General features: G+C 42.8%; 1 protein-coding gene across 1 annotated transcript; it reads left to right on the top strand.

Moving 5' to 3' along the window:
* Positions 1–551: 551 nt before the first annotated feature.
* ZMYND12 (zinc finger MYND-type containing 12) lies at positions 552–18,498 on the top strand. Its single transcript, XM_024106544.3, has 8 exons — positions 552–672; positions 797–938; positions 4,700–4,871; positions 7,245–7,414; positions 9,822–9,944; positions 11,322–11,442; positions 15,370–15,515; positions 18,249–18,498. Exons 2-8 carry the CDS (start codon positions 915–917, stop codon positions 18,366–18,368), a joined length of 876 nt encoding a protein of 291 aa, XP_023962312.1. The 5' UTR covers positions 552–672; positions 797–914; the 3' UTR covers positions 18,369–18,498.
* The last annotated feature ends 282 nt before the right edge of the window (positions 18,499–18,780 follow it).

Below are 18,780 nucleotides of genomic sequence, written 5' to 3' on the forward strand. Positions count from 1 at the left end.
TAGGGATGATGATAGGCACTAGGAACATCACAGTACCTTACCTTTTCCTAACAAAAAATGACATTTTCTCTGCATCCATGAGAACTCCAGATAAGGACCCCTATTCATGCAATGCAACAGGACCATCAGGGTGATCGCTATAGTAGTACTGATATGGGAATAATCGCTGATGATTGACAGAGATCACACTAGAGGTATTGAGCTGCTTTTCTTTGTTCCCAATTGTATAATCACAATTAAGGATGTTAACGATGCAGTGAGGGGATTGCTTGCAGGTTTGCTGGTGAATATTTTCCACTTACTTTATAAGGTGTTCATATGGAAAGCGGAGTAGAAACTGTTTTTCCTACGTTTCTTAATTTGACGGGATGTTCTCTCATGCTGATGTTTTCTTTGGTGATAGGTGGGGAGACTTTAACTTAGCAGTTCCCAGTTTTCCAACATTTGAGATTGGGGTTTTGAAGTTCCACGTTACAAAAGTGTACACAGCTCACAAGGCCCTGTTGCATAGCAGCAGCTTTAACTCCACCTTAACAAAGGTTTTGTAAGTGATTTCTCTGGAGGGTTCTAACAGCTTATGTTAAGTTGACTTGGCAGAAGAGCACTACCTTCCTATTCTGGAATCCTGTTGGGGAACTAGATCCTGCCACTGTTACAGACTATTTGTTATGAGTAAGTATTCATTATTGGTGAAATCCAGTAGAAACTACAGCAGGAATTGACAGAATATACAACTAGAAATGCAATAATGATAGATAATGCTTTTAAAAAAAGTATTTTCCTCTTATTTTACCAGTGATGTAGATCATCAAAAAGCTGACTGGGTTAGCATCCATGAAAAAATATGCCAGTTGTTGATTCCAATTCGTACATCATTTCCATTTTTCAATTCTGAAAAAGAAAGAAAACATGGCATGGAACAGCTTCTTCACAGGCAGGTATGTAAAAGAAAAAGAGAATATTACTTGAGAGATCTGTGAAAATAATTAGAATTTTCTTCCTATCTGTATATGTATTTAAGGTATGGAAAACATCTGACTGACATTTAATTCGGTGGTAGGTTTTTTTTTTTTTTCTTTTCATTTTTAGCTGTTGTAACCGAGCCATTTGGGTGCTTTAACAAAACACATCCTAATCATGTCATACTACTAGAGTGACCAATTAGATCAACAGAAAAGAGCCCTCCACCTGCCTTTCCCTCAAATCATAAAATAATAAGATGATAGAATGACTCAAAAATAAGATATTATTCTGAACATTGCTAATGCACCAATCGCTAGTTTCTGGTGAATAGCCTATTACCATTACCCTTGTTAATATGCAGAGAGGATTGTTTTAAACAGTATGGACCCTCAATAGAAAAATCACTGCCTTTTCAAAATTATGGCTGATATTTTCAAAGCCTCTTAAAAGAGTTAAGTGCCTAACTCCTATTGATTTTTAATGGGACTTGAGCACCTGAAAATCCCCACCTGTATCTCAGAATGGTCAACAATTCCAGTTCTCCTGATCTGTGTTACCATAAAGAGACACAGAACAGTCAGGTACTCTGTCAGGTATTGTGAACTAGACCTACACAATGTAGTTTTTCTATGATTAAAATAACTTGATGTGCACTTACTGACATGGTATAGAGAAGGTAGCCTCACCTGTGCAACATGTGCTATCATGTTCACCTGTAGCTACTATCTGCCTGTGGCTTTGAAAGGTAATGTCAAATAAAGTGCATTACAATAATACATCCTAGAAGTCATGAGGGCGGGGTCACTATGACAAAGTCAGTGTCTTTATATTTTTTTTAAAAAAGGGGTTTTCAACTTCTGAATATTTTGCAGTTCGAAAAAGGCACTCCTGAACATTGTCAAAATGTGGGTTTTAAAGTTTAGCTTGTGATTAAAAACTAACCCCTAAGTTGTGCATTGTATCTATACCCTTTGGGCAGACTCCATCAAAGCATTGAAATGTCATGGAAAAGCAAGACAAGGTGAGTGAAGTAATATCAAGATGCTCTACATATTTCCTCTGCTCATCCAGCAATCCATGATTGTATCTGGAATTAATTGAACCAGATTGTTTATAAAATCTATAGTATAGCAAAGATCATTCATATTATTGGGTGCAATGATCATATGAATTTGGATATTCATCATAACTTAGTCCTAGCCTTTTTTCTAAAGTGACTTCACATACCCATTATGCAACAACTTTGAAAGTATTTATTATTTATTGCTTTTATAGCAATCAAAATTGTACTGGGTGCTTTATAAAAGGCACAGACAGACACATTATCTGACCCCTTACTTGTCTGACAGGCCTACAGTGAGGTTCAACTACTTCCTAGGAAGAGGCGGCAGACCAGATCTTTGACTCTGAGCCAGGGTTTGGATTGCACAATAGGAAGAATCTACATAGGAGTTTAAAACTTTTTAAATTCCATTTCTCTAATTTTCCTCATGGGCTTTGAGGCTTTTGTCAAAACTAAAATAAAAATATTTCCTCAGGAGTGGTATCGTTTCCTACCCTCTTTCCTCAGAAATGACAGGCAGTGAGGAGAAGCAGAATGGCAAGTAAATGTTCCCCTTGCTCTTGACTTCCCCCCAGGGAAAAAGTTGAAACTGCTTGATGGCACATAGGCGAGGTCTGCACTTGCCTGATTTAGCAGTGCAGGAAAGCTCCACTGGCAGCTGATGCATAGACAAGGCCCATACTAAGTCAATTGAGCAGTCTGCAAGGAAGGTTCCATCACTGAAATAAATCTCGGAAGAGCAGCCTGGAACCAGAGATAATTTGTGTGTGTGTTTTTTTTTAACGCCTGACCTTCCTGAGCACAGGTCTCCCTACTCCCACAGCTTGCAGAGCCAGCAAAAAGGCTTCAAAGGAGTTACAGTGGACGAGAACCTAGATATGAGTCAACAGTGTGCCCGTGTTGCCAAGAAGGCTAACGGCATTTTGGGCTGTATAAGTAGGGGCATTGCCAGCAGATCGAGGGACGTGATCATTCCCCTCTATTCGACATTGGTGAGGCCTCATCTGGAGTACTGTGTCCAGTTTTGGGCCCCACACTACAAGAAGGATGTGGAAAAATTGGAAAGAGTGCAGCGGAGGGCAACAAAAATGATTAGGGGGCTGGAGCACATGAGTTATGAGGAGAGGCTGAGGGAACTGGGATTGTTTAGTCTGCAGAAGAGAAGAATGAGGGGGGATTTGATAGCTGCTTTCAACTACCTGAAAGGGGGTTCCAAAGAGGATGGATCTAGACTATTCTCAGTGGTACCTGATGACAGAACAAGGAGTAATGGTCTCAAGTTGCAGTTGGGGAGGTTTAGGTTGGATATTAGGAAAAACTTTTTCACTAGAAGGGTGGGGAAGCACTGGAATGGGTTACCTAGGGAGATGGTGGAATCTCCTTCCTTGGAGGTTTTTAAGGCCCGGCTTGACAATGCCCTGGCTGGGATGATTTAGTTGGGAATTGGTCCTGCTTTGAGCAGGGGGTTGGACTAGATGACCTCCTGAGGTCCCTTCCAACCCTGATATTCTATGATTCTATGATAAGCGAAAGTAGCATGTCCCCTTGACAACCACACAGAAGACATTTCTTCTCCCAACCAGTGTGTAGGTGAGCTCTGCATCAAGTTGGGTGAAAAGTCTGCAGAGCACCCACTCCCCAAACTATTTTCCTACAACATCCCTTTTTGTTATTTTCTGAACATTCCAACTGTACTGCACATGCTCCTGTATTGTGTGTATATGATACGTGCAGAACTAGAGCTCCAGCTAGGACAGAGCAAAAACAGATTCTGATTCTGCACATCAAAATACCCCTTTAGGTGCACTAGGCTGAGAGGTAGGAGATCACGAGTTTGTGTCATTTTTTCCATGCACTTGTGTTAATCTGTGTGCACAGCCTTTTATTATTCAGTAAGTTCTTATATCCCTTCCTTGTAGGCTGCAAGTATCATTCCCTTCATTTACAGATGAGGTAACAGAGGAGCTGAGATTATACAAGGTTACTTCTGGTACAGCTGGGAGTAGAACCCATGGTTTTAATGTGACATACCCAAGTCTCATCCACTTATAGATAACAACTAAAATTACAATCACTTTTTGACATGAGTGGCTAGTCAAAAGTTTGGGGCCCTGGAGATGTTCCATTTGGAAGTAAAAATTGATGGAGTCTGGTATTTTCTTTCATGCAGTCTTATTTATTTAGAAGGAATGTCAAGCAGAAGGAACAAAGAACAAAAGGAGTAGTTTCTTAGCTTACAGCCCCAAAACCTCTTTAACCAACACCAGTCCCAAAAATGTGCTCTCTCGCTTTTCCAAGGGTCGCCATGTGTTTACAGGCTCATGCTTGGCTTTTTTGCCTCTCCCTTTTTCTTTGTTCTTGTCTTTTCTCAGTTTCTATGTGATCTCTCTTGTCACACACGTGCACTCACCGAAACAGTGCTCAGCCAGAAACTCCTGAGCAGGTTCACACACAGCTTTTGTCTTAGGTGGGGTGTTATGCTTAAAGTAATGTTAACTGAAAGGTGAGTTTACACCTGTCAATCTCAATGGGTTTTAACTCACTCAACCCATAACAGGGTTTCCCATTTGTAACAGTTTATGTAGCATTTGGTTGTAAAGGTAGATGGTGTATACATTGATACAATATTTTCACTTGCTCTCTCCCATTCCATTGTTAATTTTCCCCCCATAGAAACACTTAGTTGACCTTACTCACAAAGTGGCCCAGAAGTTTGTGTTTGAAGGAAAACATGAAGAAGCAATTCCTGCAGCTTTACATTCACTGCGTTTCAGCATTGATACCTGTGGTCCAGATTCTGTGGAATTAGTTCCTGCTTATCTCATCTTAGCTGAGGCTAGCACTGGTAAGTTTTGCTGAAGCAAATAATATCAATGGTAAATCTAAAACCATAATGTTGGTATGTCACAGATCCACAGGTTTGGCGCTACACCCCCAGCTTTGGAACAGTCCCTTGGAGGAACCCCTTCAGTCTCACTCTTCCTTCAGGGTAGGCCATGTGGCCTCACTGTCTCCTAATACTGAACCTCCGAGACTTCAGCATTCCTGCTTCACACTGTGAGCTCTGTTCAGCGAGTCCCACTGAGATAGACTCCTGATAGAGATTAATGCACCTCAGCGAGCATTTGCAGTGATATTCAAACAGTGTTGTCAAAACAGTTGGGTTTATTTATCAGCTGGAACACAGCATAGGAAGTCTCCAGGTTAGCACAGAGAAATGAAGGTTAAAACATAGTTCAAATACATTCTAGTTCAGGGGCAGGCAAACTTTTTGGCCTGAGGGCAGCATTGGGTTTCCAAAATTGTATGGAGGGCTGGTTAGCGGAGGCTGTGCCTCCCCAAACAGCCAGGCGTAGCCCGGCCCCGGCCCCACCCCCTTATCCGACGCCCCCCTGCTTCTCGCCCCCTGACAGCTCCCCCCCCGGGACTCCTGCCCCATCCAACCCCCCCATTCCCTGTCCCCTGACAGCCCCTGGAACCCCCGCCCCTGACTGCCCCTGCCACCCCATCTTACCCCTCCTCTCATTCCTGACTGCCCCCCTGGGAACCTCTGCCCCATCCAACCACCCCTTCTCCCTGTCCCCTGACCGCCCCCGGAACCTCTGCCCCCGACTGCCCCCTGCTGCCCCATCCAACCCCCCTTCTTCCTGACTGCCCCCTGGAGATCCCTGCCCCCATTCAACCCCCCTGTTCCCTGCCCTCTGACTGCCCCGACCAGGGCCGGTGCAACCCCCCTAGGCGAAACTTCCACCTTGCGCCCCCCCCTCCAGCCCTGCGGCAGCTCCCCACCCCCACCCCGCCCTGAGGTGCCCCCCCACAGCAGCTCCCCCCCCTCCAGGAGCCCGTCGGCAGTTCCCCACACCAGCTCACCTCTGCTCCGCCTCCTCCGCGAGCACGCCGCCCCCGCTCTAATTCTCCTCCCCTCCCCTGATTGGCGCCGCAAGCCTGGTAGGCGGGAGAAGTGGAGCAGCGACAGCGTGCTCGGGGAGGTGGCGTAGCAGAGGTGAGCTGGGGTGGGGAGCCCTGCAGCACCCCCCACCTGCGGCAGCTCCCCACCCCCCCGGCCTGGGGAGCAGAGCGGCAGCTCCCCACCCCAGCTCACCTCTGCTCTGCCTCCTCCCCAAGCATGCCACCCCCGCTCTAATTCTCCTCCCCTTCCAGGCTTGCGGTGCCAAACAGCTGATTGGCGCTGCAAGCCTGGGAGGCGGGAGAAGTGGAGTGGTAACCACATGGCAGCCCAGCTCAGGAACGCTATAAAGAAAAAATTGGGGGCACCGCTTTTTGGCGCCCCCAAATCTTGGCGCCCTAGGCAACCGCCTAGTTTGCCTTAATGGTAGCACCGGCCCTGGCCCCGACCCCTATCCAACCGCCCTGCCCCCTTTCCGTGCTGCCTAGAGCATCGGTGGCTGGTGGCACTACAGCCGCGCCGCCCAGAGCACCAGGACAGGCAGCTGCGCCACCCAGCTGGAGCCAGCCACACCATCGCGCAGCACAGAGCACCAGGTCAGGCCCCGGCTCTGCAGCTGCGCTGCCCCAGGAGCTCGCAGTCCCGCCGCCCAGAGCATTGCGCCAGCGGCGGTGTGAGCTGAGGTTGTGGGAGAGGAGGAATGGCAGGGGAGGGGCCGGGGGCGAGCCTCCCAGGCCAGGAGCTCAGGAGCTGGGCAGGAGGGTCCCGCGGGCCGTAGTTTGCCCACTTCTGTTCTAGTTAGCCCAGAGCTCAGCTAGGCTGTAGCAAACTCCATATTCAGGCTCTCTCTATCTGACCTTCTTGATCAGTTCTCAGATGAGAGCCCCCCAACTCCTTCCAGCAGCCAGCTCTTATCTCCCACCTCACACCTTTCCAGTCCTTTGTTCTTGAGCTGGGATCTTTGCTTTGCTTCCCTACTGAGAGGTAGGGAAATCCAGCTCCCTTTCAGTCACTGATTGGTAGATGTCAGTGTCCTGGTGATTGTCTTCTCCATACTCCATTGATATGGGGTTGGCCTCGGCCAATCCTTTTTAATGACCCATTCAGACTCAGACGGTTGGGTGACATTCATGCCTATGGGCAGGTCTTCACTAGCAACGTTAAAGCGCTACTGCGGCAGTGCTTTAACGTGGCTGTGTAGTTGCGGCATCCTAGTCCAACTGTTTGAATGGCACAAAGAGCGATATCCGCTAAGCTTCTAAAAAATTGCTGACGACATTTGTCCTCTTTTTCCTTGAAATATAATTTCAGGTCTTGGCCATCTTACCCAGGCAGAGGAATACCTCTCACAAGCTCAATGGATTGTCCTCAAAACTTCTGACTGCAGTAATGGCATTCAGTCTAAATTGCATCGTAACCTGGGTCTCCTCTATGCTGCTAAAGGAAATTTTGAAGAGTCTTTATACCACCTGGCTACTGATGTACGTAGAATAAAATACAGAAGTAGAAGAAAAATTCCTAATAATTGTACACTGTCAATGTAGAGATTGTTAGGAAACCCCAACAGACACTTAGATTCTAGTACAGATTTTAGATACCATGCTAAGAATCACCTTTGAAAAACCTGTGCTAGATAGATACAACAGACAACACGTCAGAACTTATCCAAAGTTGTGTTCTAATAATTACTCTTATTTCTGTGAATTGTGTATTCCCTATGCTTTTTTATAGTATTATTAAATAACACTCATCAGCCTTTCTGTTCAGTTGAGCTATACATTCCTACTGCAACCTTTTGTAGTTGCCTATCATTAAACAAATAGTCCATTTTATACTTGCAATGATCTTATTTCTTGATCATTTTTGTTAGACAAGTTACACTATTTATTGCACTATTTAAACAACTGTTTCCATAATATTTTCCCCATAAATGTTTTGACACATGATCCTTTGGGAGAGTAGTCCTGCAAACGTTAACTGTTCTCAGATACCCCACTTAGGAGGAGATGTTGCTGCTATTTAATCTCCCAAGTGTGGGCTTTGCGGTCAATACTAGGAGAAAGGTTACTTTCCTAATAACTGTATTTCCTTGAGTGATTGTCAGTACAGATCTGCCCTCACCCACCTGCCTTGTTCCTTCAGAGTATACTGAGGGGAATCTGATTAAATAGAAAGTAACTGGAACAAGGTCAGGGCTGCTGCTCTTACACAGGACCTGATCCACTTCCTTCTAAAGACTCTCCATAGGCTTTAACGGAAGATATATCAAGTGCACAGTCTCTGGTCCAAACTTTCAGTGGTGCAAGGGAGAATGCACACAGCCCTAATGGCCACTGCTTTGCATGGGTTATCACTTAGCTGCTCCCATGAATGAGGATCAGTGGTGTCAGTCCAGTTGAGTGATTATTGTTAGGAGTGCTAGTGCCAATGTAGGATTCAGGTCTGTATTTTTGCCTGAGATAGGCAGGCAAAACCCAAAATACTGTTTTATTTTATAATGCACATACATTCTTACTAATATGTGTAAACAAAGGACAAAGACACTGTGTATGTTGCTTTTGCCCAAGCCAGATGGGTTTGTTAGTATAATGGGAACAGATAATAGCAGTTGAAGTGTTACTGGGCATGGTGGGAGTATAATATATGAGCGCACACTTGAAGACTGCCTCAACTCCTATCTCAAGGCAAGGTCAAGCACCCAGTTGGGAGGGGTAAGGGGAGATTGGGGGGAAGGTAAAACACTAAAAGATCAAAGAAATGCCTGCTCCTGACTGTAGCAAACCTCACTCCTTACCCCTCCCATGGGGTTCAAAAGGGGTGGGATGAAGACCCCAGACTCACGACCCCCCCCCAAAACGGAACATGACCATAAGTTATAAGGGGTGGCACTGTGGGTGTGCATTTCAGGTATAATTATGCCTACTGAGGAGGGGGGAGATGGGACACTGGGAAACAAGGCTCTGTGTCATCAGAGATACGGTATACATGCTTGCTGGAAACTAACCCCAATAAACATCGCATTGCCTGCACTTCAGACTTCTGGTCTTTTGCTTTCTGTTTGCGTGACAAGAACCAGGGGAGAGGGTGAAGAGAAAGCCCTCTAACAACTATAGTTACTAAGTAACCTTTCTTTCTCTCCATCCAATAGTTTTGTTCTTATTAATTTCAGGGATATTGACTCAGATTTACCACTGTGTTATATCTTGTGTGTGTGCAGTGTTGTAATTTACACTGGTCCATTACTATCCTCATTTGAGAACATTTCACACCCACTTTGCACGGTTGTCAATGAGGACATGAGGTGACTAAAATCAGGTCCTGGCAGTTATAAACTGCAGCCATGTATATTTAGTCTGTAAGCATAATGGGGGAGAGTCTCTGCTGTATCCAGTTTCCATTGGGCCTCCCCAACCTGGGGGCCTATCAGAGAGTCAGTAATGGCCCTCTATTCTCTGCCTGTTCCTGGTGCATGCTAAAGCTGCCTAGGGGCTGCTCTAATCCTTGCCATCTGGCTAGAGTTCCTTAAGAACCAAATAGCAGTTGAAGATAGCTAGAGTGCAGCATGCTGTGGTGATGTCTCCGCTCAGCCCCTGTTCAGGGATGCTTAGGAACCAACTTTGCCATCTCTATGCCTCTGGACCAGGAATATTCCTAGCTAGGGACATGAGGGAGGTTTTCAGTCCTTTGTGGGAAAAGGGAGAATCTGCATGGTTTTGGTGCAACATTTTAAACTTGGAATTAAATATAATTAATTTTGCATCTAATATTGGGTGGAAAATGGAAGAAATAAATAAAATATTGCTAATCTTCAAGTTAATAAACCTATCCCCAAACTTATTTTGATGTGAATATTAAGTTTATATGATTATATTTTAATATATATTTCAGATTTACTTTGCCAGTTGTGCATTTGGAACACATGACATTAGTACATCTGGAGGTTATTTCCACATGGCTAATGTGTTCTTTCGTCAGAACAAAATGGACATTGCAGACTCACTATACACTGAGGTTAGTAGCACCAGTAAATGTATCTGATATTTACAAGTTCTCTTGAGGTTATTCTCAATGTTTGTGTGTTACCGACTCCCCTTAATGTTATAATGACCCTGGGCCAAATGTGAAAGTGCCACTTTAGGCCACAATCTTGCAAACACTTTTAATATGTGTTTAAATTTGTGTCCCATTGCAGCTAATGGGACTGCTCACGTGCTAAAGTTATGTATGTGCTTCAGTGCTCTGCTGAGTCAGGACTTAAAACAAGACATTATTATTAGCATGAAAGTAAGCAACTTCTTATTCAAATATTTCTCTGAGTTACAACCAGGATAGAGAAAGATCAATTAAAAAAAAATCAGATTTAAAAAAAGATGTAAACATAGACCTTTTAAACATTTATATTTGAATTTGCAGTAATTTTTCTTAAGGAGTAAGATTATTATTCACTTTTATAATTTAAATACATTTTAAAATGTACAGTTTAATATGTTGAGTCAGTATATCTTGCATTGAGAATCTATGCAGTTGTGATCCCAGAATCGTATCCCACATTTTGTTCAGTACAGTAACCTACTTTATTAAATCGTAAAAATGAAACTCAGTGAAGACATTTTATAATCCAAGCTTTAGAGCAACATTGAGGGTTGTACTGGTAACTTGCTGGGTGACAGATGCTGCCTGTTCCCTAGGACTGGATCCTGCAAGCCTACTTCCTTGCAGGAGTGCAGTTGTAGTGTTAACAAACTCCAGCGGATTATGAGATGGTGAAGGCTTCTTAGTGAATTTTTTCACAGCTTTACCATAGACATCAAGGACAAGAATCATTTAGATTGTTCCAGTCTTCACTGGCTTTAGAACTGGCTTTAAAAATGGTTCAAACAGTCAAAGCAAAGCAAATTGCTAACAATTTTACCGGTTTATGGGGCCAAATCATGTTAATCCTGTATTTAAAATATATTCTTGAGATCACCTAGCCTCAAACATTATTTTAAACATGGAGTTAACACTCTTCGTTCCCCACCTGTCTTTATAGCTCAGCCAAACCCTGCTATAAAAACCAATTTTGCTACTAATACATTTGCATTGTGGTTAAATAGTCCCACAGCTACGGAAGATGGGTCTAATGAGTGCCTTGGCCAGGGAAGATGGGCTTAGGAGAATAGAATTGAACTGAGCAAAGTTTAAACTGAACATCTGAAAAAAAATTCATCATGATGAGAGCTGGCAGAACATGGAATAATCAGTGGTGGCCCAGTCACTTGAATCATTTAAGACTGTACCTAGCAATGTACTGGAAAATGAGCAAAAGGAAAGGGCAAAACGCATGCCCTTTTTAAATATTGTGTAAGAATATAATTGTGTATGTTAATTCTCTTTCCTTCTCAATAGGTAACTGATATCTGGCATGCCCATTTCAGTAGACTGATTCGAGTCCAATCACAAACTCTCACGTCTCCAGCAGAAATTAATATATTGTCTGAAGAAGAGGAAATCAGTGAAGAACCTCTGAGTAAATCCAGTTTTCAGTATTATTATTATTATTATTCATAGAACACAGAATAGTTTGAAGGGAAGGAGCCATAGAATGTTCTCTAGTCCTGTCCACTGTTTACTTTTGTATGAGTCTTGGGAGTCTGACATTTCTATAGATCAAATCCAGTGGGGTCTCTGAGCCATTAGCTTTAAGAATTGAGATTCTGATGCCACTATCTTTCAGAAATTAGTTTCCATTGAAACATTTTCAATTATTTACGTTTTTCTTATTTAAGTTGAAACTCACTAAAGTGAAGTTTCAGCCTGTTGAGGTATGTGTATGGCCCCTTATCTCCTTAACCAGTAGAACCCTATGAACAAGTATGTTCTGGAAGTAGCATATATTAATCTGTATAATAGTCTTAGAACAGGGGTTGTGGAAGCCCCATTATATAAATGAAGTGCTAGCAAATGTACTGCTTTATATGGAACAGTCCTGCACTGTTGGGAGACAAGACAGAGTAGATGCCCTATCTTGTCTTTTCCATCTCCAATGGCTATGATTCTATGAATATTATCAGAGAGGACAGGATGATGTTTCACTCTATGTTTGTGTGACATTACTTCCATTTATCTAAACTATTGCATAAATCTCGCACTAAGAAGTTGCTGCATGTTGCCAGCTTCAATAATCACAGTAATGTAAGATTTGCTGTTTCAGGATGGACAGTACAATGATGTGTAGCAGTATAAATCACTTCTATAGTGCAACTTCTTAGAAGCTGAAACATGTCTATTGACTTCTCATGGTATCCCCTGTGGATAGCAAAAGTGAAACGAAAGCAGACAAAATGCAGAACACAGGTTTGCATTCTAAGTGACAATCAGCCCTAAAGAGCCATCCTCCAACAGGGCCCCTTTCAGGGCGAGCACTGCAAACTCTATTCCAGGACCAGTTCTCAAGGTGCTGCATTTTACACACCTTGAAGGCACATGTCATCTTGCTTCAGGAGACGCACTCCATCACCAGTGTTCCACCACAATCATCTATTGTGGCAACTTCAGTTCTTGCCATGTCAATTGGGGATATCCTGACAACAACAGAGAGCGAGAGCGAGAGAGTCTAATGGAGTGGGCCTCAGTCACTGACCTACCGCTCCTGTAAAACCCAAACCCAACCTCCATGTTTCACATAGCAGATGGGCAACAGTCTCTTCACTCAACATCATCTTTTCATCTTCCAGGCAAGTGCTGCCAGCAGTCGTAGAGTGGAAGATGCTTGAAGCTTTTCCAAAGTCTTAGGCCTTGGGCATCCTTGATCACCCCAGGCCTGTGGAGATCAGTAACAAACAGGCTACAGAAGGCCGAGTGGTATTTTCGGAATGCCTGGTAGGAGGTCTTTCAAGCAGAACTAGAGACATCTATTAGTGAGCTGGCTGAATTGGACTTGTAATGTCGAGCCAATATAAATGACTCCTACCAAATTTTCTGCAAATTAGTTCAGACAGCTGCTAAGAAAAAGATCCCTGGAGGCTATCACCAACAGTGGTATCAGAGGCAGTTAGCTTTGTCAGGAAGTGTACTCTGCTGGTAATGAACAGGAGGCCTTTAATAGAAGCAAGTAACTAATTCAACTGCTGGATCAAACCAGGCACAATCGACGGAGAGAGACAGGCACAAAGATGGACTTAATTCATTTTAGCCGGAAAGCCTGGCAGACCATAAAAAGACTTTTTGGAGATTTCAGTCTCAGCAAAAAGGAGTTTTCAGTCACTGCAAATGCTGTTGCATTCCAGCTAGTAGCTAATGACCGTGCACAGAATCTGAATAAATCTTTCATCTGTGTGATCAAAACAGAGGTTACAGAGAGATGACAGGCTCCTAGTGTGGATTCAAACCTGATGGCTCCTTTTTCAGACAAAGAGCTTGACCAGGTCATTAAGCTTATGAAAACAGGAAAGGCTCCAGGCCTAGATTATACTTTATATCCATATCAAGTTCCTACTTCACCAAGGCCTGAAAGCCAAAAGCTGGCAGCTTTAGTTCCTCATCCGATGTTTTCCAAGACAACTGCATCCCAAAAATCTGGCCCAGAGCAAAGGTTGTAGCAATTCTGAAATGAGGAAAACCCCTGGGAGATCCCTAGAGCTATCGACCCATCTCTCTCCTGTGTGTCAGATACACACTTATAAAGAGACTGATTCTGATGCACATCAGCGAGGTTATCGAACCACAATTACCCTTTGTTCAGGCTGGTTTCAGATCAGGATGATGTACCCAAGATCAAGTCATTCACCTAACACCAGACATCGAAAATGCTTTTAAAAAAGTTGGTGCCGTTATGGTTGACCTGTCAGCTGCGTGTGACCATGTCTGGCATGTGGGGCTGTCAGGTTGTTGCAGACTATTCCCTGTAAGCCCATGGTGCGGTTCATCATGGAAATGATAACGAATCGGAGCTTCACCGTGCAAACTGGAAACAGTCAGTTGGCTTAGGCATCTCTGTAACAGACTCCCACAAGGTTCCATTCTACCATCTTTCCTTTTCATCATACCTACTTACGACTTATCAAGAACTAAGATCAATAAGTACGTATATGCAGATGACATCTGTCTTGCTGATGTGAGTAACCATCTACATGGTATCGAAGGATCACTCAGCCAAGACATGAATGCGCTGGCCATTTACCATTGTTAGTGGAGACTTTAAGTGAGTCTAATATGGTGGCTGAAACTTTCTTTTTGAACAATTGTCTGGCCAATCAACCCCTTACAGCCTGTGCTGATGATTTTCCACTCCCTTTCAGCCAGTTGTCACTTATTTAGGAGTCAAACTGGACCATAGTCTAACATACAGGTTCCCATCTAGAACACTTAAAGAAAGAGATCACCGCCTGCACTACCTTGATCCAGAAGCTAGCAGGAGCTTCCTGGGGAGCAGAGGCAGATGTTTTATGAACCTCAGTCCTGGTGCTGGTCTTTGCTCTAGCAGAATATTGTGCTGCGGTTTGGGGCAGAAGTTGGCATATACATCTCGTTGATTCAGAGCTGAATACAGCCACCTGTATTGTTAGCGGTTGCCTTAGCCACACATTAACATCTAATTTATATGTGTTGGCTCATATAGTTCCCTCAAAACTTTGACCCAATGTCATTACCCTTAAAACTGCCTGGGGGGGCTACGATAGATTGAAAACAGCCTCCTGCACACAAGGCTGACAATGATTCCAGTAAGTATCAATAAGCAACACAGACTTCCTATAAAAAGATGGGCCCACTTACAGAAGAAAACCCCTGCACCTGCAGTTCCTGCTTACTTGCCACAACTAACTTGGTCAAAATCCTTTTGCAGTGGCCGTTCATGCATTCATGTCCAGTGGTGCCGGCCCAGTGCCAATATTGGTACAACAGCACATCAGGGTGACAGTTATGTTCTTATAGAGTGACCAGCAACTTTGGGATAGTGAGACAGACATGCAGACGAATTTCAGAAGCTCTAATTTACACCCACCCTTTGCAACCTGGGATGTAGATCTTGACAGGCTGCTGACTGGAATGGCAAGAGTGACTGCCACAGTGCAGAAATTTTACGTAGCCCAGTCTTCGCAGCATGACTGCGGGGCAGCGATGCAGACGGTCAAACGTGTGGAGGAGTGCACAATAAGAAGATTAGAGGGTAGATTGCAGCATCTTGCTATCCTTGATGATGCAGCAGTTAAATGACTGAATAATCTAGATATTGACTTGTGACGCACATCAGAGAAGAGGCTGAAACAGCAAACTTGCCATTTGAGGGTGAAAAGATAGAGATTTTAATAGGCTTACTTTTAGAATTTGTATGGAAATCAGATATCAATGTGATGTGAGGTATAAATGCCTAAATAGAACAGATAGGTAGCTTGTTTTAGTAGAACGTTATCTTGTATGCTATCCATCCATCTTAAATGTTTCATTCTCAATGTAGATGAAGCTCAGCAAGCCGAAGCAAGTCAAGTACTGAACGCAATATTAGATATCAAAGAACAGGCACCAAAGCAACAACCTGCTAAAACTGCCAGCGTTGTACATGCTCTCGCAATGCTTCATTACTTGATCTTGGATTTACCAAAGGCAAGTTCGACCGAGTGATTGTTTTTGTTTTTAATTAAATGCCTCGGACAATGCATAATTCATGGAAAACAGTATTCTACTGCTTTCTAGCAAATATAGCCACATTCCAGTACACCACTACCTCGATATAACGTGACCCGATAAAACACGAATTCAGATATAACGCAGTAAAGCAGTGCTCCGGCGGGGCGGGGCTGCGCATTCCAGTGGATCAAAGCAAGTTCAATATAACGCGGTTTCTCCTATAACGCAGTAAGATTTTTTTGGCTCCCAAGGACAGCGTTATGTCGAGGTAGAGATGTATTTATTTATTAATTTTAAATACCTAGGAAATTAAATTTAAAAATACGATGTTAATGTTAAAGTTACAAAGCAAAGTACTCAAAAGTCAGGTAATGGCAAGTTAAAGTTCCTTATACAGTTTAGACTCTGTGCCTTTGTGCAGATGCATTACAGTACAGTCTTAATTGCATGATTAAATACCTCTTTTGGTCATTCAGGACACAGGTTGGATGTTGTGCAGTGAATGAGACAAGGGTTCTACATATGAGTGCCTGATTTTGGGCCATTGTTTTTGCAGTTATCATGGTGTGAATGTGGATTCATTCAGTCCGCTGAAGTCAATTTTGAATTTGCACTAGTGTATTTGAGAGCAAAGGGTTAATATTTTCAAATGTGTCAAGGTGCCTCTATTTTTGGGCATCGATATTTTAAAGGGGATTGATTTTTGGAAAGTGCTGAGCAATGCCTATCTGAAAACCAGACCCCTTTAATTTGACTCAAGTTTGGCATCCAAAATCAACAATCACTTGTAAAAGTCTTGGCTTTTGTGCATGAGTGAGGCTGGGGTGTATTACTGATAAGGTTGGTGTCATTTGTGCATCAGGATGAGGTCATGTCACAGTATGTGATCCTGTTATTCAAGACTGTATCAGAATATTTACAACCAAGGGGGCAGAGTTAAGGTTGCACAAGTTGAAAATTAGAGATGGGTAAGACTTCCTTATGAACGGAGATGGAAACAACTGTTTAGTTTGGAGAGGAAGCCAGATGGTAGAGTTATGCAAAATAACAAATAGAGAACGTAAATACAAGAACAAAGACTTTAAGATGTTTGAATTAAACATAGTTTAATTTTTTGATTAAAAAATGTGCATGATACAGTATAAATGAAGCAAATGTTAAATGGATTGAGAACTGACTAACTGATAGATCCAGAAAAGTAGTTGTATTTGGGGAATCATAATATGTGATTATGACAGAGATTGATGGAGTGGTAAACGATGAGGACATGGCAGTCATACAGAACAATCTTGGTGAGCTGGGCCCATTCAAACAAAATGTTTTAATACTGCCAAATGTGAGGTCATGCAACTGGTTACAAAGAATGTAGGCTAAACGTACAGAATAGGGGACTGTATCTTAGAAAGCAGTGACTCTGAAAAGGACTTAGGGGTCATAGTGGACAAACAAATCAACATGAGTTCCCAGTGCAATGCTGTGGCAAAAAGGGTCAATGCAATCTTTGGATATAGTAGTAGTAGTAGTAGGGTTCACCTCTGCATACAGCATACATATTCATGAGCCCAATATTGGAATACTGGGTACAGTTCTGATATCTCAGATCTTTAAAAGGTTGTTGAAAAAGTGGAGCGAGTGCAGAAAAGAGCCACAGAAGTTATTTGAGAAATAAATGCCTTTAAAGAGCTCAGTCAGTATAGATAAACAAGTGACTTGATTACTGTATAAATACCTTCACGGGGAGAAAATATCAGGTACTGCTGGGCTCTTCGGTCTAGCAGAGAAAGGCAGAACAAGAAGCACTAGCTGGCAATTAAAGTCACACATTCAAATTAAATATAAGGCACAATTTTTTAACAGTGAGGGAGATTAACCATTGGAACAAACTATCAGAGGAAATGGTGGATTCTCCATCTTGCTTGATGTCTTCAGATCAAGACGGGAGGCTTTTCTGGAAGCTACTTTAGCCAAACACAAGTTATTGGGCTCAGTGCAGGGGTGAAATTCTCTGGGCTGTGTTATGTAGAAGGTCAGACTAGATGATCTGTCGGTTTTCTGGCCTTAACATTTACGACTCGATGAAACAAAGGCACACTCAACTCAATGGAATTGAAAGGCCACACGTTTAAAGCTTAGAAAAGGAAATGTTTTTTTACACAATACAAAATTAGCCTATGGAACTTATTGCCCTATGATAGCATTGAGGCCAAGATTTCTGCAGAAATCAAAGATTGGACACTGATAAAGATACTGAGAACATCTACAGCTCTATTGGACGGGATTAATAATGTTAGTACATAACAATATATCAACTACATTGTCCACTGATGAAAAGCAGCTCAGCGCTATTGAAGTTGATGTCGATGTCCCAGTTTACCTCAGCAGAAAGTTTGGCCCTCTGATTTTAGAAGGGATCTGAACCCTCCTGCTTCATAGCATAAGCCACCCATTAACCAATGGGATCGCGAAGAAACGTCTCCTATGGGCACGTTATTCAATACTTGCCCACTAGGAGGTTTCTTACAGCTTTCTCCAAAGCCGCTTGTGTGCTGGCTGCTCTCTGAAACAGGATAATGGACTAGAAGAGCCTCGGCTCTGACCCAGTATGGCAGTTCCTAAGATCCTGTCTATAGTTTTCCTACCCTCGTGAGAAAAGGCGGTGTCACTATTTCATGGCAATTATTTTGTATATTTTTTTAAATGTCGTTTCAGGCTCATGAACTTGGGATGAAAGCTTTTCTAATAGCCAAACAGCTGCCAAACCAAGATGCATCAGAAGCTATTCATCGTCTCTTAAAATTGATTAAATCCAAACTTTGCTACACAAAATAGGGTCTAGTTTCTTCACCTCCATCTTTTCAACTAGATGGCATTATGAACGTCATACTTTTGCCTGCTATCACCTGTCTAGAAACAGTCTCTGTATATTTGTTTGCTTTTATTAAAATTACACTTTATACCAGTTTTAGTTTATTGTAGCAGATTTGATTTTATATGGATGGTGGTAATGTATAACAATGTAGCAGAGTAGGAAATGAGAATACGATCAAAACAGGGTTAACAACTATAAAACAGATGTGTACCCGATACTATGAACAAGCAAAACATGCTACCATTTCTCTATGCTGTCCCTCTGAAAAGCTCTTAGTACAGTGTATTTCAGTGGTGGAGATGAATGTTGTGTCCTTGTTCTTCTCTTCAAATGTCTCAATTTATAGCTTTCAAATATGTTCAAGCAGACAGC

The sequence above is a fragment of the Chrysemys picta genome, chromosome 21 (assembly GCF_011386835.1).
Source record: "Chrysemys picta bellii isolate R12L10 chromosome 21, ASM1138683v2, whole genome shotgun sequence".
Lineage (NCBI taxonomy): Eukaryota > Metazoa > Chordata > Testudines > Emydidae > Chrysemys > Chrysemys picta.

What these genes read in the sequence shown, in the direction of transcription:
- ZMYND12 (XM_024106544.3), top strand. Translation starts at nt 915, where the DNA reads ATGGAACAGCTTCTTCACAGGCAG. An exon ending in AACAGCTTCTTCACAGGCAG is followed by an intron (nt 939 to 4,699) that starts GTATGTAAAAGA and finishes TTCCCCCCATAG; the next exon opens with AAACACTTAGTTGACCTTAC. An exon ending in TATACCACCTGGCTACTGAT is followed by an intron (nt 7,415 to 9,821) that starts GTACGTAGAATA and finishes TATATATTTCAG; the next exon opens with ATTTACTTTGCCAGTTGTGC.